The sequence below is a fragment of the Oncorhynchus masou genome, chromosome 5 (assembly GCF_036934945.1).
Source record: "Oncorhynchus masou masou isolate Uvic2021 chromosome 5, UVic_Omas_1.1, whole genome shotgun sequence".
NCBI classification, from domain to species: Eukaryota; Metazoa; Chordata; class Actinopteri; order Salmoniformes; family Salmonidae; genus Oncorhynchus; species Oncorhynchus masou.
Genome location: NC_088216.1, coordinates 56,493,797 through 56,521,191, shown reverse-complemented (window position 1 = coordinate 56,521,191; position 27,395 = coordinate 56,493,797). Strand labels below are relative to the sequence as shown.

The window sequence follows — 27,395 nt, the reverse complement described above, 5'->3', positions numbered from 1 at the left end:
TTTTGGTACCCTTCCCCAGATCTGTGCCTCGACACAATCCTGTCTCGGAGCTCTACGAACAATTCTTTCAACCTCATGGGCGTTTTTTTTCTCTGACATGCACTGTCAACTGGGGGACCTTTAATATAGATAGGTATGTGACTTCCCAAATCATGTCCAATCAATTTAATTCACCACAGATGGACTCCAATCAAGTTGGATAAACATCTCAAGGAGGATAAATCGAAGCAGAATGCACCTGAGCTCAATTTGAGTCTCATAGTAAAGGGTCTGAATACTTATGTAATCAAGGTATTTCATTTTTTTGTTGTAAAAATGTGTAAAAACTTCTAAAAACCTGTTTTCACTGTCATTATGGGGTATTTTGTGTAGCTTTATGAGAGAAGAATAGGAAAAAAGTTAAGCGGTCTGATTACTTTCCGAATATACTGCGGAAATCCCATGACAGACTGTCTATAGCCAATACTTTAAGAAGCTCACATAATTGCTGTCACAAACACCACAGAGTTGTCACTGACTAGTTGGATATTCAATTCTCAGTGAGCAAAACATTTCTGTACTTACAGACTTCATAGAAATTCATTTTTATCAGGGTTTTCCTTTGGTGGACCATATTTTTTGTGACTGTTATCAATACAACTCATGAATGCAACTGTTTATGTCAAATTGTTCAACGTGTAGCCCTGGTTGTCCCGAATAAAAAATGCTAAAACACATCATTGTGAGGTTAAATGTAAGGCTGGACATGCAGATATATGAAAGTCAGATAAATAAAAATACGATTTTTGCTGGGATATCAGGACTTATATGGTTAATTCCCTCTCAGGTTTCCTTCTAATCAAGAGTAAGCGCATGCTTATGACTCACCTAAGGGACTCACCTAAGTATAATTCATGCTTAATGGTGGCTTCTTAGAAACCATGCACATTCAAATCGATGATATATTTATTCCTGGGAGATGGAGGTAATGCAACAGTTTTGTCATCCACTAAAACAAACCCACAAATCATCCATTTTAACTTTTGGATAACGAATTATACGATAGTCTTCTTAACTATTAGTTCAATAACTTTGTTTCATTTTGTTTTGCGATCTTACGGTCCCTGGGCCGTTTTCAAACCAAAGCCATTTACCGACACTCCCTAACAATTTGCTGAGAGTCATCAATTATGCAGGGTATCCGCACGCACTGGGAAGGGAGTTAGCAGCAACAATATGGCGACAGCCGCAGTTTCTCCCGAATCTTTTGGACATCTGCAGTTCAGTGCCGGCTGTCTGGATTTCTGTTAATGCGGGAAAAGTAAGTAAATATCCTGTTGTCTTGTCAGGCTGGGTTTTGGTAGAGGATGGACCATGCATGCTACTTCCCTGCCTACAACTGCACCCCAATGCCGCAGAGCGGTCCCCCTCAGCATCTTTTATCCTCGCGTTTGTGTATAGGGCTCCTTGTCAAAGCTTGGGCAAATATGCATGGAAAACCAAAATTACATTATGGATTACTTTCTTTAGCTGAAAAAGATGAGCTTATACTGCGGAAAGGGGTGGCTAGTGATAAAGCAGGTAAATTGGGGTGTTGGCCTGCCTCTGAACGGAATGAGATTTCAATGTGTCAAAATATACATGGAGCCCTAAAAAGTACCGGTATGCGCTTTGAGTCAATGTATATTCTCGACACCCTAATCCTTTGTAAGATAATTTAACTGTAATTGTGATAGTTTTACCCCTCTTGCACAGCACCCCACCCTCACTCGATTACCCCTCCCTTTGCAGTACTCATTTTCAGGTTCTATTACGTGAGATAGGTAGGCTATGCCTCAGTTTTGGCAGTTGAAGAGGGACCGCGGTACCCCTCCCCATATCTTTACAGCCCCATCCCCAAATAGAGGTGGAAATAAAAGTCCACGATGGTGTTATAACTCTTACATGTTCATTTTAGGAACCTTATCGCACCTAGCCAGCCTTCTCGGGTGTGGTACTAAAATACAGCCGTCAATGGTTTTTGGGGAGCATAACAAAACACCTTATCAAAATAATAGAAATGTATACAATTTACCTCGGGTAGAGATTGTTTTGGAGCAACACAGTTAAATGAATGACAGCCTAGAATTTCTACCATCACTGCATGTTTTCAAGTGGTATTATGGCTCTGTCATAGAAGCCTACCCAGAAGCATCCTCTTTACTGCAGTATTTTAGTAAAGGCTTTGGCCCACAAGCCAGGACAAGGCACGCGCGTGTGTGTAAACAGTGCATGGACTACAATACAAAGACTGATAGACCATACAGTTGAAACGTTATTACCAGTTTATAACAAATAGGCCAAAAAAGTGCGCATTTTACCTTGCTTAACGTTTTTACATGTAATATGTGGTTGATCAAGTAATAGCTTGTAATGACAACTTTTTGAGGAGGAAATCCACTCATCATTTAATCGATTGTTGTCCTGACATGGGAAACATGAATCGTTTTCTGAATGACTTCCATTGTTGGCTGGAATTTAGGGTACCCTGTTCATTCATAGATGTGTGCCACAACACTGAAAGCACACCATGACTATATTGTGTTTATATTTGTGTATATAGCCTATTCCAATCCACATTGCTTTCATTCAGTAGCCTATCCAGTCGATGATATATTAGGAACTATCAATTAGCTTTTTTATTGAATTATGTGTGCCACTAGCATTTGGTGACGCTACAGAGGCACACTAGGCCCTCACTAGGATATCGCATGCTGCTGCTAACCTCGACCCGCCGTGTAGACTCCTCTATCCAGTTGCGTTTCTCTCCCCAATCGATCTTCACTCCTCTGCCCCTCCTCTTCATTTCAGTCTCCACGATGTCCAGTGTTCTCAGTTTCATAGTCCTTAACTCCCCTCACAATAACGGAATGCAACAGTTGCGATAAATAGTTCAGTTACAGGCGTCAAACACTTCAAACGCTTCAAACACACCACCAGAGTCATTGCATTTTGGTACACCAGAATTACATTAATTTCCAATGAAACGCTGCGTTGGCCTTGCAGCATTGCGTTGCAGAGGCAGTTGCAGTGCGTTCGGTGTGGTGCATACGTTGGATATATCGAACAAATGCGCCAAACTGTATGCTTAGACGGCTTGACAGAAATGGTAGCAGAAGGTGAATGTTGAACTTTTGTTGTATACATATCCAGATGATGCTGCGTACTATTTTGCGCAAGAACGTTGTCTGTGTGTTCGAAGCGGGCGTTTGGATGTCTTTTCTTGGCATAGAGGACACATGCGTAGAGGACTCCAGCGAGCGCTTCGTTTGAGGCTGCATCATTGGTGCTGAAAGGAACAGCGACAGGCAGTGGGATCGAAGGAGACCGTGCTGCGGCTTCCATAAGCCACTGGAGTTTTTCTAACATCTCCGGTTCGGTTTCATGCGATTAACAATCCTCACAATGGACTATTCATTCGTCTGTCTGTAGAAAATGTGAACGGATGTTACAATTATGCTATTGGTAAATACGCGTGTTTATTGGGTTTGAATGTCCGGGATGAAATTAGGAACAGCATGCACTCGCAGCGAATGAATGGACACGTGAGTAGCCTTAATTTTTTGAATGAAATATTTTGCATCACAGGTTGATTCTTCTTGAAATGTGGTTGGCGATTACAATGACATGGTTTACCTGCAGCCCGAATGAGAACATAATGAATAGTCTTGATTTACTTGATATATTCCCTGTAGAAAAGCCGGTGGGACAGCTCCTCTATGCCATCATTAGTAGGCCTAAATGAGGTCCCTGTATGTCCTGTGTTGCATTGGTGTTTGTTATTCACCTTGAAAGTAGATCAATTCATGTAGCATTTGTGGAAGGAGACTTGGAGGTTGCGTTAGGTTACTTAAAACGCCGACTTAATTTCCTAGTGGTACAATCTCTGAGGTCTGTGGTTTAGGTTAGAAGGATTTTCATGGTTTTGACTTGTTTCTTTATGAAAGCGATTAGCTGCCCAAACTCAATTGGAAATGCAAATGGTCAAATGTTAAATCAATATCATGTTAGCAATTTCCTAAATGTTTATGCATTTTGTGACAAAAATGCAAATTTGAATGAAAAAAAAATATTGCTATATAATTTTCATGATTGAGTATGCATGATGCCTGCCAATTTCAAAAATACATCGCAAAGTATGTTTAATATTTCATTTCCATGGTAGGCCTACTATCCAGTACAACACTCATTTAAAACCGAAATGTGAATGCTTAAATTACAAATAATTTCTCATTTTTGTTATTTCCTGTCCTTGTGACAGCATGCATTGTGACAAAATCAAATCGTCAACTGTAATTGACAATTATTTTTTATAAGCTGTGTATTTTTAGACTGTCAATTATAATGATCAATCAAATTCAATCAATCAATTGCAATGCTTCCTTTTGCTATTTAGTTTCCTCATTGCTCATTTGCGTTTTCATTTCTGATGTTAGACCTGTCATTCAAACGCTGTGGGCGGGATTTTGGTAAAGTGAGGGGAAAAAGGTTTTCTGGGCTTGCTAGCTATGCCCAGACAGTAATGCCGGTGCTCTTAATTTCGTAAAAGTATTTCTGGATCAGAGAAGAAGAGGCAAAGCATTGCTATAAACTGAATGACTCAGATTATATTTGTTATGCTGGCTAGGACAGCTGGTGAGCAAGGAGTTCTCGGGAGGGGACACGGGGAGACAGACCGGGCATGGTGCTTGCTGCAAGCTACTAGTAGTTACTAGCAATGCTGGCTAGTATATGTAGTTAGCGATGTAGGTTCGATATGTTATCTAGCTAGCTGGCTATGGTGAGAGGCAAGTCAACACATTTTAAGAGATGAATAGATGGACTTAACCTACTAAAATCATTCTGGTTCAACAAATAAAATACACATATTTTGGCACTGACTATGTGTGAGAGAGCAAGCAGAGAAGGACCCCTTTGGCCATTAGTCTTTAAATTAGTCATTGGTGGGACAGTATTTAGAGAAACTGGTTGTCATGTCATGGCACCATCAGGATATTCCCACAAGAGATAGGAAGCCCACCTGCCTGCTCTGCCCCTTCAGTACTGTGACACCATATTTTCTTGAGCAGTACAGCTGTTCCTTGACTCAATACTGTTAAAGCTGTAAGCCAAAGTAAGAGATTAGCTTTGCACGAGCCTTTGCTTTTGCAAGCCACAATGGCTCATAGGAGCAGGAGCCTATCTCCTGTTTCTGTAGTGTGAGGCAGCTTGATGTACAAGTACACGCCCTGGATAGGACGCTCATCTATCTCTGGGCCTTACTCCCAATCTATCTTGAGTGCCAAGCAGAGACGCATCAGGTCCCATTTTTACAGTCTGGTATGACTTGACCAGCGATCGAACTGTCCAACCTTCAAATCTCAGGGAGGACTCTAACTGAGTTGGTTATGAGCACTGAGTTGGTTATGCAAGCCATAGGTATAACTATATTGCATATTAAGTTGTTCCATGTCGACTGGAAAATGAGAGGCATGCACAATTATCAATCACAGATTATTTGATTTAGGGTATACCTTACCCTTTGCGGCCTGTGATAGAGACATTGGCCTACAGGTAACAGTTATTCTTGTTCTTAGAATCACTTGTTACTATCTACACAAAGTGTTCAACTACTGTAGGTTTCAGAACCTCATAATAGAGCAATAATATTTCTGTATTGTTAGTATTTTTGCAGAACATCTTATTGAACATGTAACTAATGGTAAGTGGCAATGCAATTTTGACTTCAAGCAATTTAGCGACAATGTCTGTCCTCCTCTTCCACATCAGCACAGTTGTAAATATTAGTAGTATCTATGGGGTAGAGGTCGACCGAATAATCGGAATGGCTGATTAATTATGGCCGATTTCAAGTTTTCATAACAATCGGGAATCTGCATTTTTGGACGCTGATTATGGCCGATTACATTGAACTCCACGAGGAGACTGCGTGGCAGGCTGACCTCCTGTTACGAGAGTGTAGCAAGGAGCCAAGGTAAGTTGCTAGCTAGCAATAAACCTATCTTATAAAAAACAATCAATCTTAACATAATCACTAGTTAACTACACATGGCTGATGTTCAATGTAAGAGCAATATTTAGACTTAGGGTTGCCGCCCATTCGATAAAATACGGAACGGTTCCGAATTTCACTGAAAGAATAAACGTTCTGTTTTCGAAATGATAGTTTCTGGATTTGACCATATTCATTTAAAAAATATATATATTTTATTTTTATCCATTATTTTACCAGGTAAATTGACTGAGAACACATTCTCATTTGCAGCAACGACCTGGGGAATAGTTACAGGGGAGGGGAGAGGAGAAGGATGAATGAGCCAATTGTAAACTGGGGATTATTAGGTGACCGTGATGGTTTGAGGGCCAGATTTGGGAATTTAGCCAGGACACCGGGGTTAATACCCCTACTCTTACGATAAGTGCCATGGGATCTTTAATGACCTCAGAGAGTCAGGACACCCGTTTAACGTCCCATCCGAAAGACGGCACCCTACACAGGGCAGTGTCCCCATTCACTGCCCTGGGGCATTGGGATATTTTTTTAGACCAGAGGAAATAGTGCCTCCTACTGCCCCTCCAACACCACTTCAGGCAGCATCTGGTCTCCCATCCAGGAACTGACCAGGACGTATTTCTGTGTCTTTATTATATTCTAATTAAGTCTATGATTTGATAGAGCAGTCTGACTGAGTGGTGGTAGGCAGCAGCAGGCTCGTAAGCATTCATTCAAACAGCACTTTCCTGCATTTGCCAGCAGCTCTTCGCTGTGCTTGAAGCTGGCAATACTAAAGTGCTTATAAGAACATCCAATAGTTAAAGGTATATGAAATACAAATGGTATAGAGAGAAATAGTCCTATAATTCCAATAATAACTGCAACCTAAAACTTCTTAACTAGGAATATTGAAGACCCCTGTTAAAAGGAACCATCAGCTTTCATATGTTCTCATGTTCTGAGCATGGAACTTATAAACGTTAGCTTTTTTACATGGCACATATTGCACTTTTACTTTCTTCTCCAACACTGTGTTTTTGCATTATTTAAACCAAATTGAACATGTTTCATTATTTATTTGCGACTAAATTGATTTTATTTACGTATTATATTAAGTTAAAATAAAAGTGTTCATTCAGTATTGTTGTAATTCTCTTCATTACAAATACATATTTAAAAATTGGCCGATTTAATCGGTATCAGCTTTTTTGGTCCTCCAGTAATCGGTATCGGTATCGGCATTGAAAAATCATAATCGGTCGACCTCTACTTTGGGGATGATATTCCTTCTCCGTTTCTATCAGCTATGGAGACAGGTCATCAGCCAGAACCCCCTGTGAAAAAGGAGCACAAATTATGCAAAGGGTTAGAATGGATGGAAAACCTAAAACAGATGATCAATTCACAACTTATGATAGCCATTTTGGTTCCTTTCCAGCCGTTGCTTCCTATTGGAAAGCATCCTTACCTGTGGGCAGCTTGCTGGAAGGGGCAGCTTGCTGGAGGGGGCATTAATCAAAATGTCACATACAAGAATTCAGTGGGGGAGGATCATGGGACTACAATATGAATAAAAATAGATTTTTATTCTACTGTGGATGCCATATTGTAGAGGAGTAGTTCCCAAACTGTGGATGCAGGAATGCCCACATGCAGGAACACCCGAATTGCATCCTTCTTGATGTAACAAATTTGATTGATCATTCAAATCAAATGTTGAATTTTGACTGTCTTAAACCACAGAGTATGGAAATGCATTTTCAATTGAGAATTATTTTTATTTTTGCGCCTCCGATCCTACCAATACTCTTTTTTTGGATGGAGAGGAGGAGTGAGAGGCAACAATGATAATAAAACATCTAGCTGAACGTGAAGCAAAGACAATGACCCAACGAGTGGGCCTATATTGATTATGGTGAATAACTTCAAACCTATATGTTGGATGCTTCACTTCATTCTTCCACCTAACATACCTGAGCCATATAGGCAAGCTGGAAAATAATTATTGCATGGTTCGAAAGTTCAGGACAAAGCATATTTTTATTGATTGAGTGTGAAAGCACACAATCATCAACTTTTTCCGTTGTGCCATGATTCATGAATTAGTCATGAAATGGAGCCTAACCACTATAACATGTACTGCAATATTAATGATGATTATTATTGAAAATGTAGCTATATCAGATAAGACAATATAAATTAAACAACAGACTTAACAGTTAAATGCTTACTCCCAATACAATAAAAAAAAGAATAATAGTAGAAAAAAACAAGGAATAAATACACAATGAGAAATGATAGCTTGGTTATATACATGGGATAAAAATCATTTTATCATACAGGTGTGCTGTAATATATTGGCACACTTCATTCACTATTTCTTCTCTAATAAGTTCAAATTTAAAACAAGGTTTGGTGTTCACACGTGTATTTGTTTGAATTACAACCGCACAGGACGGAGAACATTTTTTCTAAAATTGAGACCGAAACGGAAGAAGGTTCTGAAGGACCCATATATGGATTAAGATGCCATAGTTCCTACTACTTCGGAGTCAGAATGTGGTTACAAATGGAATATCTTATTAAGATACGTTTATGGAAGGTTTTTCAGAGAGAGATAGAGAGAGAGACTCCTAAAGATCAAACATTAGTCAGATAATCCAGACAAGACACTTAACAGAGTTCCCTCCATCCAGAAGCAGCACAGGTCACCTGGGACAAGGGAAGAGCCCATGCAGCAGACAGACATACAGGCAGACACAAAGGGCTGAAGGTGGCCATTCATTTTTCTCCCAGTAGGGTCATCAACAGGCCAACCAGGCCACATCAGAGCCACCATGAATGAATGAATGAAGTAGATTGGAGACACAGCTCTCTGTTATACCGTCAATGGCAGCCCTGATTTATGTAGCATTTTTTTGTATGAGGAGAGGGAGGAGAGAGAGAAGGAGAGAGAGAGAGAGAGAGATGGCTCTGGTTCCAAATGGTTGCACATCCATTAGTCTGGATGCCTTGCTTTGTTGGCTCCATCTCTGACAGAGATATAAAATTCCACCCTGGCTCAGGCTTAGGGAGAAACACAGACAGACAGACAAGCTCAACCCAGCAATGAGTCTGGTTAATAAGCACCATAATAAAATATAAAGTAGACATTTCATTTGTCTCGTTGTTAGTTCTACCATCTCATTTGAACTAAAAGAGACCTGAGTTTTGTTCCATTTGATTCTACCCAAGGTGATATTTTAAACGAGATCATTATTACTTTTTCCATTTTGAAACTTGATAGTAGGACAGGCTGTTTACCCAAATGCTGAACTGCTGTTTTTTTTACTTAAATCATGACCAAAGTTCTTAGTGAAAATGGATGTTCTCAACTTGAATTTCATTAGAGATATGGAGTTGTCAGCATTTATACCTTATATCCTGTCTCTATTTCCTCTCCCTCTCTCTCTCTCTCTCTCTCTCTCTCTCTCTCTCTCTCTCAGAGCCATATGTCCTGAATGAAATTTAAATAAAGCGGAAATATCTGTAGGATGAAAACATGGCCGCGCCCGGTCTCGCACCCCCAGGACCTGACAGCTTCAAGCAGTTCACCCCCGAGTCGCTCCGTAATATCGAGGAGCGCCAATTCCAGGAGAAGATCAAGAAGAAGCCCAAGCCCAAGTCGGACAGCAGTCACCGCGAGGAAGAAGAGGAAGAACCCATGCCCAACGGTGATCTGGAGGCTGGGAAGTCCCTTCCCTTCATCTACGGGGATATTCCTAATGGGCTGGTGGCGGTACCACTGGAGGACTTGGACCCCTATTATATGAATGAGAAAGTGAGTTCCTCACCACTCAATCCCACACAGGGCTGGGCACTCCCTTCTAGTGAGGAAATGTTAGGGGTTAGAGGGAAATTGGTACTGGTATGAGATCTGTTTAGAAAAAATAATTTGAAGAAGGAACAAATGGATTGTACTATACTCACGTCTTTATAGCTTGCCTTTTAAATGTATTCCGCTTATAACTGTGTTTGTTTTAAGTCCTGATGTGTGGCCCCTATATTATGCTTTTAACCAAGTTTATGAATAAGATGTTATGCTTATGGGGTAAGCACATTTAGAATCAAACTGTTTTTAGGAAACCTGATTCAGAAAGTAAGAAGCCCACTCTTATTAGACAAAAGGGAGGTTTGTGCATCGTTGTACCAGCCATGAAGATAGGGATATGGCACAGAGTGAACAGCAAAGGTGACCTTGTGGTATGGTATTGCTCTTTTAATAGTTTGACCACTGGGAGAGTTGATTAGAACCAGTCAATGCTTATGAAGTGTCACATAGAGCTCATAGGTACATTATGAATGCGCTGGGTATCACAGTCACCAGGAAGAAGCTGGTACTGTAGATCCTGTAACTCTGCAGTGGTCTGGAGTTCTGGACCGCAGTTCTCTTTGGTAATGCTTCTGTAGTCTTATGTGTTGATTGATGCTCTGTATTGGTGCACTTACTGTGCATATGCTGGTGGATGCTGGCAGCAGAGATGGGACTAGCAGCCCTCTGAAAATGCATTATTAGTGCTCCTGCTAATTGAATTTGTTAGTGACAGTCTGCATGCATGTGTGTCTGGGTTTCTGTTTTCTTGGAATGTCTGTGTGTGTGTTTGTGTGCATTTTTTAGGTTTAGTGTATGTGTTTTCCTCTTCACATTTTCCAACATACAATTAGTACATCTTTATAGTATTCTTCCATGTAATCCCTTTTCTCTGCCTCACTGTACCACTTTGAATGAGTTAGCTACTGTTTTGGTCCCTTTCTACTTGTTTATCTTTTGCATGACTTCCCTAAGGTGTGGCAGGTAACCTAGTGGTTAGAGCGTTGGGCCAGTAATCAAAAGGTTTGAATCCCCGAGCTGACAAGGTAAAAATCTGACCTTCTGCCTCTGAGCAAGGCAGTTAACCCACTGTTCCCCGGGTGCCGAAGACGTGGATGTCGTTTATGGCAGCCCCCTGCACTTCTCTGATTCAGAGGGGTTGGGTTAAATGCGGAAGACACATTTCAGTTGAATGCATTGTTGTACAACTGACTAGGTATCCCCCTTTCCCTAAGGTCCCTGCTAAATGTGTGAAACCTTTTGGTATTTAGGAGGTGGCAAAATGACCAGGAGTGAAGCATAGCATTTGTGTGTTATGTCCAGCTTTTTTCAGACTGTAAAGGGAGGAGGATGTCATAGACTGACTAACCCATTACAAGAAGGAGCTCTAAAACTAAACAAGCTATACTTACTGTACTATGTATCTACACTACAGTATCTGTGATGTTGGAGTGATATGCCCAATTGTTCCTGACCAGGCGTTTATCTCATGCATTCGTTGTTTGAGGAGCGTACATGCTCCTTCATGCAACTCCTTCTTAAGACATATTGTGATAACTTCCACAGTTATATCATACACTATGTATATTTTTTAGAATTTATCTTATTTTTTATTTCACCTTTATTTATCCAGGTCGGCCGGTTGAGAACAAGTTCTCATTTACAACTGCGACCTGGCCAAAATATAGCAAAGCAGTGCGACACAAACAACAACACAGAGTTACACATGGAATAAACAAATGGACAGTCAATAACACAATAGAAAAAAAATCTATATACAGTGTGTGCAGATGAGGTAAGATTAGGGAGGTAAGGTAATAAATAGGTCATAGTGGCGAAGATTACAATATTGCAATTAAACACTGGAGTGATAGATGTGCAGAAGATATATTGGGATGAGGTAGTTGGATGGGCTATTAACAGAGGTCCGGACAACAGGCCCTCCGATTTGACACACTGAACTCTGTCTGAGAAGTAGTTGGTGAACCAGGCGAGGCAGTCATTTGAGAAACCAACCATATATATACACTACTGTTCAAATTTTGGGGTCACTTGTTTTTGAAAGAAAAGCACATTTTCTGTCCATTTAAAATAACATCAAATTTATCAGAAATACAGTGTAGACACTGTTATTGTTGTAAATGACTATTGTAGCTGGAAATGGCTGATTTGTTATGGAATATCTACATAGGTGTACAGAGGCCCATTGTCAGCAATCACCACTCCTGTGTTCCAATGGCACGTTGTGTTAGCTAATCCAAGTTGATCATTTTAAAAGGCTAATTGATCATTAGAAAACCCTTTTGCAATTATGTTAGCACAGCTGAAAACTGTTGATCTGATTAAAGAAGCAATAATACAGGCCTTTAGACTAATGTGTATCTGGAGCATCAACATATGTGGGTTTGATTACAGGCTCAAAATGGCCAGAAACAAATAACTTTCTTCTGAAACTCGTCAGTCTATTCTTGTTCTAAGAAATTAAGGCTATTCCATGCAAGAAATTGCCAAGAAACTGAAGATCTCGTATAACGCTCCCTTCACAGAACAGTGCAAACGGGCTATAATCAGAATAGAAGGAAGAGTGGGAGGCCTCGGTGCTCAACTGAGCAAGATGGCAAATATATTAGCGTGTCTAGTTTGAGAAACAGACACCACACAAGTCCTCAACTGGCAGCTTTATGAAATAGTACCAGCAAAACACTCAACGTCAACAGTGAAGAGGCGACTCCGGGATGCTGGCTTTCTAGGCAGAGTTCCTCGGTCCAGTGTCTGTGTTCTTTTGCCCATCTTAATCTTTTATTTTTATTGGTCAGTCTGAGATATGGCTTTTTCTTTGCAACTCTGCCTAGAAGGCCAGCTTCCCGGAGTCGCCTCTTCACTGTTGCCGTTGAGACTGGTGTTTTGCGGGTACTATTTAATGAAGCTGCCAGTTGAGGACTGTCTCAAACTAAACACTCTAATGTATTTGTCACCTTGCTCAGTTGTGCACCGGGGCCTCCCACTCCTCTTTCTATTCTGGTTAGAGCCAGTTTGCACTGTTCTGTGAAGGGAGTAGATGCACCAGATACTCAACTAGTCTAAAGAAGGTCAGTTTTATTGCTTCTTTAAATCAGCATAACAGTTTTCTGCTGTGCAAACATAAACTGCCTCACAACTGCCTCACAGTGTATCATGATTTAGGGCAGCCACCACATATGCCCCACTTCGTATGCATACACATCACATATTATCTCCCATTTAGCATAAGTCAAATGGTTGCATCCCCTACCAGCCCAGGACACCAGTTCACTTCCCCTTTCAGTTTAGGCTCTGCCCCCTCTCCCCTCAGCTTCCACCCTCAGTGTAGTCCTAGCATGGGTCTGTCCTTATAGGGCAGGAGAAGAGAGGAGGGGGTGGCTGCACCTCGAGGGGCTGGGTGTTCTCGCCTGCAAGAGAATCTGGGGCCCGCAGGGCTATAGAGACCCATTCAGCACAATCGTCCCAGGGACACAGCCAGTCACACAAGGTGTGTGTGTGTGCTCTGCCTCCTTCCAAGTTTGTGTGTACCCATTTTGTTTTAGTATGTGTGCCTCCTGTGATCTAAAAATCCATGGACTTCTACAGTGGCAGCCATAGGAGGGGTGATGGTGTGGTACAATAACCCCTCCTCCTTCTTCCCCTCTTCCTTACCCCTTTGCCCTGGCCTATCGGTTATGCTTAGCGCTCTCCTTCTCCTGCCTCTGCTCCCTTCCTCCATTGATATCCTCTCCTCGCTGTACTTGAGGAGGGACAGAGGTAGACTCGTACATTGGGTGGTGGTCAGGGCTCCCTCATGCACATCTCTCTCATGTCTGGAGTTGCGTCTCTGTCCTCCCTCCCTAGATCCCTGTGTATGTGTGCTTGTGTAAGAGTGAATGAGTGTGTGTGTGTGTGTATGCATGTATGCTGTGACACCTCTCCCTCACTCTGCCCTGCCAAGGTCAGTTACCTTTATCTCGCATACCGTAGGTCGTGCTGTGTGTGTGTGTGTGTTTTTTTCACACTATGAAAAATACACACACTATGCTTTTTCAAATTAAACACAATACCTTGCTCTTCTTAAAGCTACACACACAGGACAATGGGCACCCCCCCCTCCTCAGCCATCCAGAGCATTTTACTACCTACCTTCCTCCCCTTTCTCATCCACACCTATGCCTTTTATGACACCTATGGGAGCCCTGGCATACATATTCATGTGTCGCCTCAATACCTCCTCCTCAATCTCTCTACCTCTCCTCTCTAGGGTTTTCATCCTCTGCTCTACTTGACCGCCAATTCCCCCCTCCCCTCCTTCTCTTCCCACTTCAAGCTTACGTGTGACCATGTGGTGTGTGTGTCTGTGTGTGTGTGTTGCTGTCAGCTGCAGTGAAATCTAATCACAGCACTTAAGCACCAAGTAAAGGGGGAGGGGGACGGGAAGAGAGAGAGGGGAGGGTGGACTGGTGAGGGGAAGTGCAGTTGCTGCTGTTCCTGTTCTCCCCGAACTGTGATGGGGGAGATGATAGGAATGGAGAGGAAAGGAAGAGGAGAGTGAGAAAGAGGAGTGGAGGAGAAAAGTGGAGGAAAGAGGAGAGGACTGAATGGGCATCTGAAATGTCTGGAGTGATTAGGAAGGCTAAAAGCTTCAGGAGTTACACAGGTTGTGTATGTGTTTGTAAGTGTGTGTAAGTGTGTGCTTGTGTGCAAGCGTTTGTGCGCGCGTGTGAGAGAGTGTGACATTGTGTGTGTGAGTGTGTGTGTGTTGGAGATGGGGTTCAATTTAAGTTGTACAAGTGCTTGTGTATGGGAGGAGCCTCAATGAACTCTGTGTGTATGTGTCAGACAAACGTCCAGGGCCTGAGGGTATACTACAAAGCAGAAGCAAGGAGTTTGCCAGCTAACTTGCCTAAATAACCTGAAATAACTTTACATTTATTCAAAATATATTCTTTAAACTTGCCATGGTCTAATTCACTCAACAACTAGCAGCACATATCAAAGTTTAGCTTTCCTACTGAATCAGAAAATGAATAGTTATTGTTGTTTATCAAAGTTAACTGGCTAACTCATTGATCTTGCTTTGTAGTATACTCCTCTAGAGGCTACACTCTTAGAAAAAAGGTGCTATCTGGTACCTAAAACAGTTCTTTGGCTGTCCCCATAGGAGAATACTTTGAAGAACCCTGTTTGGTTCCAGGTAAAAACCACAGAGTGTTCTACATGGAACCCAAAAGGGTTCTTCTACCTGGAACCAAAAATGGTTATCCAATGGGGACAGCCAATAACCCCTTTTTCTAAGAGTGTACATAGAAATGTTAAACTAGGCAATACTGCATTATTGGATGTTCCATACAGCAAACATAGCCTATTTAGCATCTGCGGTAAATTTAGCCTGGTTGTCAGATCCGTTTGTGCTTCAGACAACTATGCCTCTCCTCTGTTGGTTGTTATTGGACGTCATTACGAAGACAAGCTCACTAAGCTGAAACAGGTCTGGTGTAGCATTGACCCTTGCTAACCATTCTATCTCTACGGTGTAACCAGTGTCTCTCCTGCTAGTCATTCTATCTCTATGGTGTGTATAGCATTGAACCTTGCTTGTCATTCAATCTCTATGGTGTTACCGGCATCTCTCCCAAAAAGACTCTGGCAGAGTAGCAGACTGACTGATCATTTCCACTGGCTGCTGCTGATCACACAGAGACAGGGAATAGCCAGAATATGGCCTCTATACACTAGTATCATTAACCATAGCTGGGTCCCATGTTGGTGACTTCACCCGCTTCCTATCACGCCATGACTTGTATTTTAGAGGCACATTTGGGAGTGGGAAGTTATTACATTATGATCCCCTCTTTCGTCTCTCTCCCTCTCTCTCTCTCTCTCTCTCTCTCTCTCTCTCTCTCTCTCTCTCGTACTCTCTCTGGGGTGTAGTAAATTAGAGCGAGGGCTAGGCTTTAGTGCTCTGTCTGAGTCCTTAGTGTCTGATGACACAGCATTCTTCTGTACTGGTCTGAGAGGGGGGGAGGGAGTGAGGCAGGAAGGAAGGGAGGGGGGAGCACATCACACTGCACGGGAATGATGCTCAATGGAGTTGGACTGGCTATGTAGTTACATATGTGTACCGGGTAGGGAGGGAGTGTGTGAGGGAGGGGAGGGGGTGTGGTTGGATAATGATGTGTTAGCATAAATGCTGGTTGTATAAATACCAGCTGGTAGGTTAAGTATAGGGTACACTTTACAGACAGTAATCTGTGACCGTCAACTCTGTATGTGTTAATGCACACGTCTATTATGCCAGGGTTTGCGATGGCTTGTCTCAATGAATGTTTCTGTTTTTGAAGGTCATTGAAGTCTTGGACTATGATTTCATTGCTGAGTTCAGGTGTTTAAAGAACAGTCTATGTTAACCCCTCCAGCTGTGGTACTATGTTGTAGCCTACAGAGATGCTCCCCCCTCCCTCGGTGATCTACTTTTTATTGTTTCCTCTGCATAACCCTGTCATCTCTCTCTCTCTTTCTCTGCTGCATGCTGCCTACCCATCCCTCCCTCCTCCCTCCCTCTACATCTCTGCTTTGGCTCTCTCCCCTATGCAGCCCTCAGTGTTTTCTTCTGCATTCCTCCCTCTGCTCCTCCACCCCTCCTTTCCCCCTCTTTCTCTTTCTCTTTCTCTCTCTCTCTCTCTCTCTCTCTCTCTCTCTCTCTCTCTCTCTCTCTCTCTCTCTCTCTCTCTCTCTCTCTCTCTCTCTCTCTCTCTCTCTCTCTCTCTCTCTCTCTCTCTTACTGCTCCACTGCATGCTTCTCCTCTCTCTCCTCCTCTCCTCTTTCTCTCTTTGCTCCACTGCATGTCTCCCCCTCCCTCTTTCTCTCTTTGCATCAGCTGCATCTCCTATTCCTGCATATGTGCCTTTCTCCTCAAAGCTTATATTGTGGATAATGAAGCTTGCAGTAGCTTTGTAGCAAGTCATTCATGAAACGTTCCGTTTACATTGTGTGTGTGTGTATACATGTATGTTTGTGTGTGTATTTGCACATATATGTTTGTGTGTGTGTGTGTGTGTGTGTGTACAAGTTTATAAATCTTTGTGTGTACTGTGTATAGGACCCGTGCCACTCTGTGTGATTGTATGTGTTTATGCATGTGAAGCAGGCTTTTGATTGTCCCACAGACCATACCTTTGAGAGTCCAGCACACTCATGCACTATACGGTCGATAAGTACAGGACTATTTCAATATGTCAAAGAATCGGAGACTAGCTAGCAATATATGTAAATAGATTGCAGTATGTACGCCATAGTGGTTGACCTTAATTGAAACACAGGCCTAGCGCATCGGGATTAAACCGTTGCATAGTGTATGCATGTGTGAATGTGTGCATGTATGTGTGTGTGTTTGTTTGTGTTTGTTTGTGTGTGTTTGTTTGTGTGTACGTGGAGAACAGATATCACTTTGATAACTGTTTGGGCGCAGCCACCCTCAGAGCTGGGTGGACAACAACCGGATGCATCTGGTTTTCAGGGGAAATGGAAAGTGAGCCTGTGACGCGACCTCTGCTTTTGGACGTTAACACCCCCTCTTAACTCCTCCTCCACATTTACTGGATTGATTGAACAGTGCAGAAGAAAACCTTGTACCAGGACTTCATGGATGATGTGGAGTCAGAAAAGTTAGTGTAGGCACAAGTTACGGTGCGGATGATTATATGCTGGTCATTCTGCTGTGACATCTCTTCTCACTCCCCGTGCACACACGCACGCACGCACACACGCACACACACACGGACACACACACACACACACACACACACACACACACACACACAAACAAAATGATGAATGGAATTTTCGGTCAGTGTATAAAACTTTGTATTCTTATTTTAAATGTATGTAGTTCTGTCCTTGAGTTGATACCTAAGTATGCACTGCTATGTGTGTTTGTGTGTGACTGGTGGAATGTGGTGTAGAATGAAGGTGGAAATATAAGACAAGTTGCTGAGGTGGAAATCATTAAAAGTAGTAGTTAGTAGTAATAGTTCACCCAAATGACAAAATGACACGTTGGTTTCCTTACCCTGTAGCAGTCTATGGACAAGGTATGACAGCAATCCATGCTTTAGTTTTAGTTTCCCTGGCACTGTTTCTACATGCTAACGTTTTAGCCATAGGAAACAGTCAGCTTTTTTCACGCAATCGTTCGAAATCACCCTGCTTACAGGGTAAGGAAACCAATATGTATTTTGTAATTTGTGTGAACTACTCCTTTAACTCTGATCACTGTGGCTGAGGTGAAAATGATTTATGCATATTCATGAATGTTGCATTTTACCTAATGAAACCGATAGTGGCTGGTAACGATAAAAAGTATATACTTTATCTCAGGATACCCATTACGGGTGGTAACTATAGAAACAAGGTAGCTTTGTTCACATGAGTGGAATTTAGTGAAACAAGGTTGCTTTATTCACATCAGGGGAATTTTGCAAAAAATGTCAGCCTATTTGTAATGTTATTGTATTTCCGTTTCCATTTGTTGCACTTTCATTCAGTAGCGTCTATGAATGACATGATTATGAAGGCATTTTAAATGTAGTTCTGTCCTTGTGATGTACTTGTCTATTAATGTTATGAATTATGTCAAGTTTTGTTTGGACCCCAGAAAGAGTAGCTTCTGTTTTGGCAGTAGCTAATGGGGATGTTAATAAAATATGAAATAAAAAAACACACACGTGCACACACACACACACACACACACACACACACACACACACACACACACACACACACACACACACACACACACACACACACACACACACACACACACACACACACACACACACACACACACACACACACACAGTCTTGTACAGCTAACCTTGTGGGGACACACAATTCAGTCCCATTCAAAATCAGATTTTCCCTAAACCCTAACCTTAACCCTAAAACATAACCCAGCATTAAAACTAACCATAGCTCCTAACCCTAAAACTAACCCTGGCTCCAAACCGTAACCCTTAACCTAATTCTAACACTAATTCTAACCTTAACCCTAAATCCCTTAGAAATAGCATTTGACTTTGTGGGGACTAACAAAATGTCCCCAGTTTCTCTCAGAGTTAACCCCACCACAATCACCCCAGCCCCACTTGGCCGGGGCTTGTTTATGGGTTGGGAGTGGTTGTTGAGAGGCTGGAGTCAGCAGATCCGGGCCTGATCGATGGCAGCATTTGCAGTTCTCTTCCAGTAAGAGCTTTAAGCTGGGAGAGGAAGACAGACATTTGGCCACAGACTGGAGAGAGGGAAGAGCTTCTCCTCCTGTCCAGTCTCCTGTCGTCCACCAGCTAGCCAGGCAGCCTTTCTATAGAGGTTACTGTATAGGTGAAACCTAGCCAGGAAAGAAGGAACACACACAGACACTGGGATCTCTTACCATCACTGCCAGTCAGGGGCTCTTAGTTACTCTAACTGGAAGTCGTAGAGTAGTTAGGCCAGATGGTGCAAAGAGGTTGGGTACTTATTTAAAAGGACAACAAGTTGTTGAAACATAACATTTTCTGGATAAAGGGTTGTTATAAGGCTATTCAGACCTGGGCATTGAATCCCGTTATATGTTTTTCACGCGTTCTGTAATACTTGTGAAATATGTCTTTACATGAGTTAAAGAGGCTTGTGTATGTGCTAGGTGTCACGGGCGTCATAAAGGACGAAACAAGTCGCAGCGGGAGTTGAGTTTCACATATTTTATTTAAGTGAAACTTCAAAAAACCAATGACCACGAAAGCCGTGGTGCTGAATGCACTTACACAAATATCCCACAAAGCAGGTGGGAGAAAGGGCTTCCTAAATATGATCCTAATTGGGAACCATACAAATCACCAACATAGAAAACCAATGACTAGAACACCCCCCCTAGTCACGCTCTGACCTAAACACCACAGAGAACCAAGGGCTCTCTATGGTCAGGGCGTGACACTAGGCCTTTAGTTGAAGATACTATTAAGATCATGGTTGACTTAAGGTTAGAAGTCTCTGTCTTACTGTTCTATAATGAGAGAAGATGTTGTGGTTCTCTTTGCTGTTCACCCTGTGCCCTAGTGTGTCCATAAAGCACAAGGTTAGACTCAGCACATCTTAGGATAGACCCTGTTTATACCTCAGTGTCACATTACACACTGAGTGTTAAAACAGTTAAGAACACCTGCCCTTTCCATGACATAGACTGACCAGGTGAAAGCTATGATCCCTTATTGATGTCACTTGTGACATCCACTTCAATCAGTGTAGATGAAGGGGGTGGGGTTGGGGGGCAGGTTAAAGAAGGATTTTAAAATCTTGAGACAATTGAGACATGTATTGTGTATGTGTGCCACTCAGAGGGTGACTGGACAAGACAAAAGATTGAAGCGCCTTTGAACGTGGAATGGTAGGCACACCGGTTTGTGTCAAGAACTGCAACCCAGTTCTTGAAATGAGGCTGTTCTGAGGGCACAACTCAATATTAGAAAGGTGGTCTTACTGTTTGGTATACTCAGTGTATATTCTCTGTTTATATCTCATATCTCGATATCAGGTGTACCCTCTTGTTGATTGCTTTTGGGAGGAAATGCACAGAGCAGTCCTAATGGTGCAGGTTAAAGTGGGTTTAAACTTTTAAAGTCGTAATACAAAATAATTATTCTTGCAGTGAAAGGACATGGCAAACTGAAGTAGCAAGTTCCATAAAATAGGTGGAGCCACTCTGTGTGCCCTAAGATTCAGAGAGGAGCTCAGGAATCAGATCAGCCAATGAACAGTCAGCTTGGTATACCATAGTCATGACTTTCCATTTCTGTTGTCTCAGCATGGGGCCCACAGTGACAGTCTTTTATATATGTCCTGTATGTGTCATGACTTGTATTGCTCTTGTTAATGCAACTCTCTCTCTCCACAGACGTTTATAGTCCTAAACAAAGGGAAAACAATCTTCCGCTTCCACGCCACGGACTCCTTGTACGTCATCAGCCCTTTTAGTCTCTTTAGGCGAATAGCAATTAAGATTTTGATACACTCATATCCTTTCAAGTGGTGCATTGTCTTGCTTTGAGATTATGAGTTTGTTGTTTATCATGCGTAAATTACAAAGCACATATACTTATTCTATGTATTGTGCACAATCTTAAGGTTGAAGGAGCTTGTGATTGTGATGTTTTCTTTTGATTGTTTGAAGAAACAGAAAATAAGTAATACAGGCCAAATCATCCTTGTGCATTGATCTAGATCAATCATTCTGGAACATCTTTCTTCCTTTGTCCTTTCATCGATGGAATATATGTCATTGTAATGTCTCACAGTATATTCAGCCATGTTGCTACAGTATGTTGATGGGTGGTGGGGTGTATATGGTCAATCTTTTCTTAACTCTCTTCCCTCTCACGGTATTCAGTATGATCATCATGAGCACCATTTTGACCAACTGTGTTTTCATGACGTTTAGTGATCCTCCAGAATGGAACAAGATAGTAGAGTAAGTATTGAATTATAACTCCCTATGTACATTCATAAACTGTTTGTAAAACAGTTATAAACTAGTATGCATTTATTCACATATTTCGCCCTTTCAATGTCTCTCGCCTTATTGTGCTCTAGGTATACCTTCACAGGTATCTACACCTTCGAATCGCTTACCAAGATTGTGGCACGAGGCTTTTGTATAGACGGGTTCACTTTTCTACGAGATCCATGGAACTGGCTGGACTTCATGGTGATCTCTATGGCGTAAGTAGTCCACCTCTTCCCCGTATCCCTCTCTCTACACCTCCACCTCTCTCTAAAGTTCCATCTCTCTCTGCACCTTCGTCTCTCTCTACACCTCTATCTCTCTCTATACCTCCAACTCTACCAGAGTGACAAGGTTGGGCCAGGCAGGACATTCCATATCAGAGAATATTTCAAAACATGCAAAATAATCCAAGATGTAGAAGCGTCTCCAAGTACTAATTCAACATAATGTAATTAATTCAACTGAGTCAATCAATCAATTGAACATACAGTATATGTAAGTACAGGTATATTTGTAGTGTTGCATTTTATGTGAGTGACACATGAACATATGTTTGGGTTTGTTCAAAGAGAAGCCACTTAAACGTTGTGAGTGACATAGCTCATTGAAATGATGTAGAGCTTATACAGATGTGTAAAATGTATGATGTATGATTCCATTGTTTCTCTCTTTAAAAACAACACGTTGCATAAAGTCACAAACAGAACTCAAAGTGAGAATAGAAAATGTTGGTGGGAAAATATCCTACCGAAGAACATGATTTCAAAGAACAGGGATTGCAGTTTCTGAGAATTTGGTAAAAGGGAGATGTTGATGATTGAAAGTTATGCAAATATTGAAATTATTAGAGTTTGGCAATGAATGATTGCCCTGCCGCAACAATACATTTTCTCTGATTTACATGTGTAATATTGTGAAACATTTTGGGCCATATTTGATTTAATATTCTCCCATCTCTTATGTCTTCTCCATCTTATTGTGAGTCCCTCTAATATCAGACTTTCCTGCATGTTAACATCTGAGTATTGTGTTGTTACTAGTATTAGTTATTGTAAGGGTCAAATAGGGATATGGAGGTAGAGAGTATTGTATGTATGTATGTATTGCTTTATTTCATTTGACCCCTATCTTCCTTTCTTTTTCTTTATTTCATTTTTGTATTTTTTTTATTTTAAGGTTGGGGTCAATTCTGTTTCAATTCAGTCAATTCAGGAAGTAAACTGTACTTCCAATTCCATTTTTTCTCAGTTCTTTTCAACGAGAAAAAAAAATGCAATTGCAATTTCAGTTTACTTATTGAATTGACTGAATTGAAATGGCATTGACCCCAACTCTGCCTTCTGTCTCTCATTCTGTAATGGCTGTTGAGTAACTGTGATCTGAACCACTCTGCAGGTGTATAACACAGTTTGTAAACCTAGGCAATTTGTCAGCTCTGCGTACGTTCAGGGTTCTGAAAACAATTTCTGTTATCCCAGGTAAGACTATGCATGTGTGTGTGTGCGGGCAGGGGAGTCACGATGGGTCAGTGTTATAGTGCCTTCAGAAATTATTCACACCCCTTGACCTTTTGCACATTTTGTCGTATTACAGCCTACATTTAAAATGGATTAAATTGAGATTTGTGTCACTGGCCTACACACAATACCCCATAATGTCAAAGTGCAATTATGTTTTTAGATTTTTTTTTACAAATGAATTACAAATGAAAGCTGAACGGCAGGGTAGCCTAGTGGTTAGAGCGTTGGACTAGTAACCGGAAGGTTGCAAGTTCAAACCCCTGAGCTGACAAGGTACAAATCTGTCGTTCTGCCCCTGAACAGGCAGTTAACCCACTGTTCCCAGGCCTTCATTGAAAATAAGAATTTGTTCTTAACTGACTTGCCTGGTTAAATAAAGGTAAAAAAATAAAAAATAATATTCAACCACTTTGTTGTGGCAAGCCTAAATAAGTTCAGGAGTAAGGATTTTCTCAACAAGTCACATAATAATTTGCATGGAATCACTCTGTGTGCAATAATAGTGTTAAACATGATTTTTGAATGAATACCTCATCTCTGCACATACAATTATCTGTAAGGTCCATCAGTCGAACACTACATTTCAAACACAGATTCAACCATAAAGACCAGGCAGGTTTTCCAATGCCTCACAAAGAAGAAGACCTATTGGTAGATGGGTAAAAAAAGTAGACATTGACTATTCCTTTGAGCATGGTGAAGTTATTAATTACACTTATGGATGGTGTATCAATACACACAGTCACTACAAAGATACAGGTGTCCTTCCTAACTCAATTGCTGGAGAGGAAGGAAACTGCTCAGGGATTTCACCATGAGGCCAATGCTGACTTTAAAACAGTTACAGAGTAGCTGTGATAGGATAAACTGAGGATGGATCAATAACATTGTAGTTACTCCACAGTACAACCCCTGTTTGCGATAAGGCACTAGTAAAACTGCAAAAGAAAATTATGAACCTAAAAGCAAATCCAACACATCACTGAGTACCACTCTTCATATTTTCAAGAATGGTGGTGGCTGCATCATGTTATGTGTATGCTTGTCATTGACAAGGGTTAGGGAGTTTTGGGGGGATGAAAATAAACAGAATAGAGCTAAGCACACACACAATCCTAGAGGGAAACCTTGTTCAGTGTGCTTTCCAACAGACACGGGACGACAAATTCACCTTTCAGCAGGACAATAACCTAAGGCACAAGGCTAAATATGCACTGGGGTAGCTTAAAAAGACAACATTGAATGTTCCTGAGTGGCCTAGTTACAGTTTTGACTTAAATCGGCTTGAAAATGTATGGCAAGACTCGGAAATGGCTCGGAAATGGCAATGATCAATAACAACTTGACAGAGCTTGAAGAATTTTAAAAAGAATAATGCGCAAATATTGTACAATCCAGGTGTGTAAAGCTCATAGGCCCATATTCTGACCCAAGTTAAGTGCCGCAAATTGAATGTAATTCCCTTTTTATGCGCTTTTCTCTCTATGCATATTCTGACCTTCTGACCCTATTCTGACCTGACTTAAGCACGAGAATAGTATGCTATTCACCCATTATTAGTTTTAGGTGGAGCTTGAATAAATGAAGGTGTTGCGGAGGTGTGTTTAAAGGGGTTCACCTAGGGGTCATGATAGGGGCTGTACCAAATGTTTGATGTATTATAATAATTGATTATGCTTATGTTGTATTAATAGAAGGGGAGGGGTTATAAGTCCCCTCCCTCCTTACATTTATAGGGTCCTTGACTACAGATTAACAATATATATACATTATGAGGTTCAATATTGTTCTACAGTACTTTTCTAGGCTCTCTGCCTCTTACAAAGAAACTGTCTGAGAAATGTGTGACTGTGAAGACAGAACTCTGCAGGGGAGTACAAGAGATTAGTCAGACATTCCACTATAAATCAACTTGGACATTTACTGCTAAGCTTTTAGATAGCTATATAAACAAGAGTTTTAGTGTTGAGTAGGCATGGTTTTGGTCTCAGGAGGAGAAGATAATGACTAAGGCAGTGACATCACTAGGGCTGGACTTCGGGTTTAATAAAATAAATTGGGACCTTTTGCAGAACTTACTCGGAAACATGCGTTATGATCCTGCTGTCAACTTCTGTCTGCAATTGCATTAATAAAGGATTTTTAATGATTTAATTAAAGATATTGTCATAACGCTAATTTCACCAATGAGCCAATGATTGACAAGGTACAAGGAAACGAACCCCAACAGTGTCTACAGATAAGCAGTATTCTGACTTTGACTTACCTCCCTAATAATTCCAACACCTTATGTGCGAACCCATGAACAAGGTCTAGCGAACCTACCATTTGTTGTTGATATAAATACCACCATTCTCCATGCATTATAATTTAGAACTTGATAGGATTTATTGATAAGAGCTAGGTAAATGAGTGATCAGTTTGGAGAATGGGATTATAAATACACATAGCAATTGTTTCAGATGATTTTTCTTTATGATCCGTGAAGTTGAGTGTGGAACCAACCATATGGAAGCCAACTGAAAATCACATCAACATGACATGTATTGAGGCCCCTTTTTCATAGTGATGGATTGATTATCACAACTTTCAGAATGAATAAAACCACTATATGTTTTAGTTATCAACATAAAACTGTCGTCCATAAAGGCTCTCCCAAAAAAAAAACGATATAAAAGTATTTTTATATCTACCAGTTGGTGCTGAAACAGAGACAAATATGTATAGATGGATTTCATTCATTGGTCCCTATATTCTGAACCCGTTCTCACTATGTATTCTATGTAGTCTGTCGACCAAATTTGAATTAAAGGTGAACCGTATTTAAAGGGAAGGCTTAAGATAAAAGTACTGAAAACCCCATTGAATGAAAACTCCACAAGAAAATCTGTTGGCCAGCAAGTGGGAGGGTTTTCAATGGTTGAATGAAATGTATTCAGAGCTCGGAAGGTAGCCACACCTGCAGAGCGCATTATGCTATTGAATAAGGCAAGTATGAATACCAAATACTGAAAAGTGCGTAGGAAAGGCGTGCGTAGGAAAGGCATAAATAGTTTGGTCGGGATCGGCCCCTTAGAGACTTACACAGAAAGACTCACAGTTGTAAACACTGCCAAAGAGGATTCTAACATGCATTGACTCAGGGGTGTGAATACTTATGTAAATTAGATATTTTTGCATCTCATTTTCAATAGATTTGCGAGAGATTCCTAAAAACATGTTTTCACTGTCATTATGGGGTATTGTGTGTAGATGGGTGAAGAAAAACAATATTCAGTCCATTTGTTATTCAGGCTGTAACACAACAAAATGTGAAATAAGTTAAGGGGTATGAATACTTTCTGAAGGCACTGTAGGTGTGGTTTTGTTTCTGTTTCCTTTCATTTCCTCTTCCACCTTCGCTCCTCTCTCCTGGAGGGATAGGTGCTTCTCTCTCGCGCGTTGTGGTATCCACTCCTCCTGCCTGTCGTCTTCTTCTGGTGGGGTGCTGGTGTCAGGCACTTGCGCGTCCGCGCTTTTGATCAGTGGGTTTGTGTGTGTGTTACCGTTTGTGTTTTGTGTCATGGTGTTTTGTTCTGTGTGTGATCCTACCCCGTTACAGATATGTAACAGAATTTGTGGACCTGGGGAATGTCTCGGCGCTGAGAACGTTCAGGGTTCTCCGAGCATTGAAAACTATTTCTGTCATTCCAGGTGAGACTCCCATTTACATACTAAGGCTGAGCTTATTTTGATTTCTCATGAATTGGATTCGCATCATTTCTTATTACTTTAGACTCTTAAAGAGGATGCATCAGAAATGATACCTGTTTTGTTTACTTTTTATTTTTCAAACAATCAAAAATGGTAGCAATACATTTTTGATAGGCTTAGCAGTCTGCTTGCGGTCTTGTGGTGTTAAGTGGAAAAAGTGGCCCTGATATGACATACTAAAAGACAAACAGCCTAAAATAAGTGGGTGGGATACACATCAAATTTCGTATTATTATTTTAATAGTAGTCTCCCTCAAAGTGACATTAACAGCCTCATACAATATATTGACACCAGATAGTATGGGTAGGAGCCCAAGGTTTCCCCCAGGTAAAACTTCAGGGCCTCGTTGAAAACCCTCCCTTGGTTAGGGAAAACTCAGTCTTAGTATGAGGAACAGTAGAAATTATTATTATATTGATCAAATATTTTTTTAAACTAAAGAATAGTTATTATTATTTGCCATCTTAACCTCAAAGTCAAAGTGATATACAAGGGTTTCACACTCACACATTGTATTTGTAAGCATTTCTTATTTAGACCATGCATGAGTAACTCTTCAGACTTCAGAGAGGTTCGATTCACTGTCCAACATAGAGTGATAATGTGTTCATAGCCACCAACTGAATGAATATACAGTATCATTCAAAAGTTTGGACACACCTACTCATTCAAGGGCTTTTCTTTATTTGTACTATTTTCTACATTGTATAATAAT

The 27,395-nt window shown here is 41.1% G+C and overlaps 1 protein-coding gene across 1 annotated transcript in view; it reads left to right on the top strand.

The window, feature by feature from the left end:
* Positions 1-1,203: 1,203 nt before the first annotated feature.
* LOC135539915 (sodium channel protein type 8 subunit alpha-like) overlaps positions 1,204-27,395 on the top strand; it is a 113,040-nt gene continuing 86,848 nt past the window's right edge. Inside the window, exons 1-6 of the mRNA XM_064966167.1 lie at positions 1,204-1,300; positions 9,499-9,833; positions 20,798-20,916; positions 21,281-21,370; positions 21,493-21,621; positions 26,528-26,619. Of these exons, the coding sequence (XP_064822239.1) occupies positions 9,555-9,833; positions 20,798-20,916; positions 21,281-21,370; positions 21,493-21,621; positions 26,528-26,619 (709 nt within the window). The 5' untranslated portion in view covers positions 1,204-1,300; positions 9,499-9,554. The remainder of the gene's footprint in view (positions 1,301-9,498; positions 9,834-20,797; positions 20,917-21,280; positions 21,371-21,492; positions 21,622-26,527; positions 26,620-27,395) is intronic.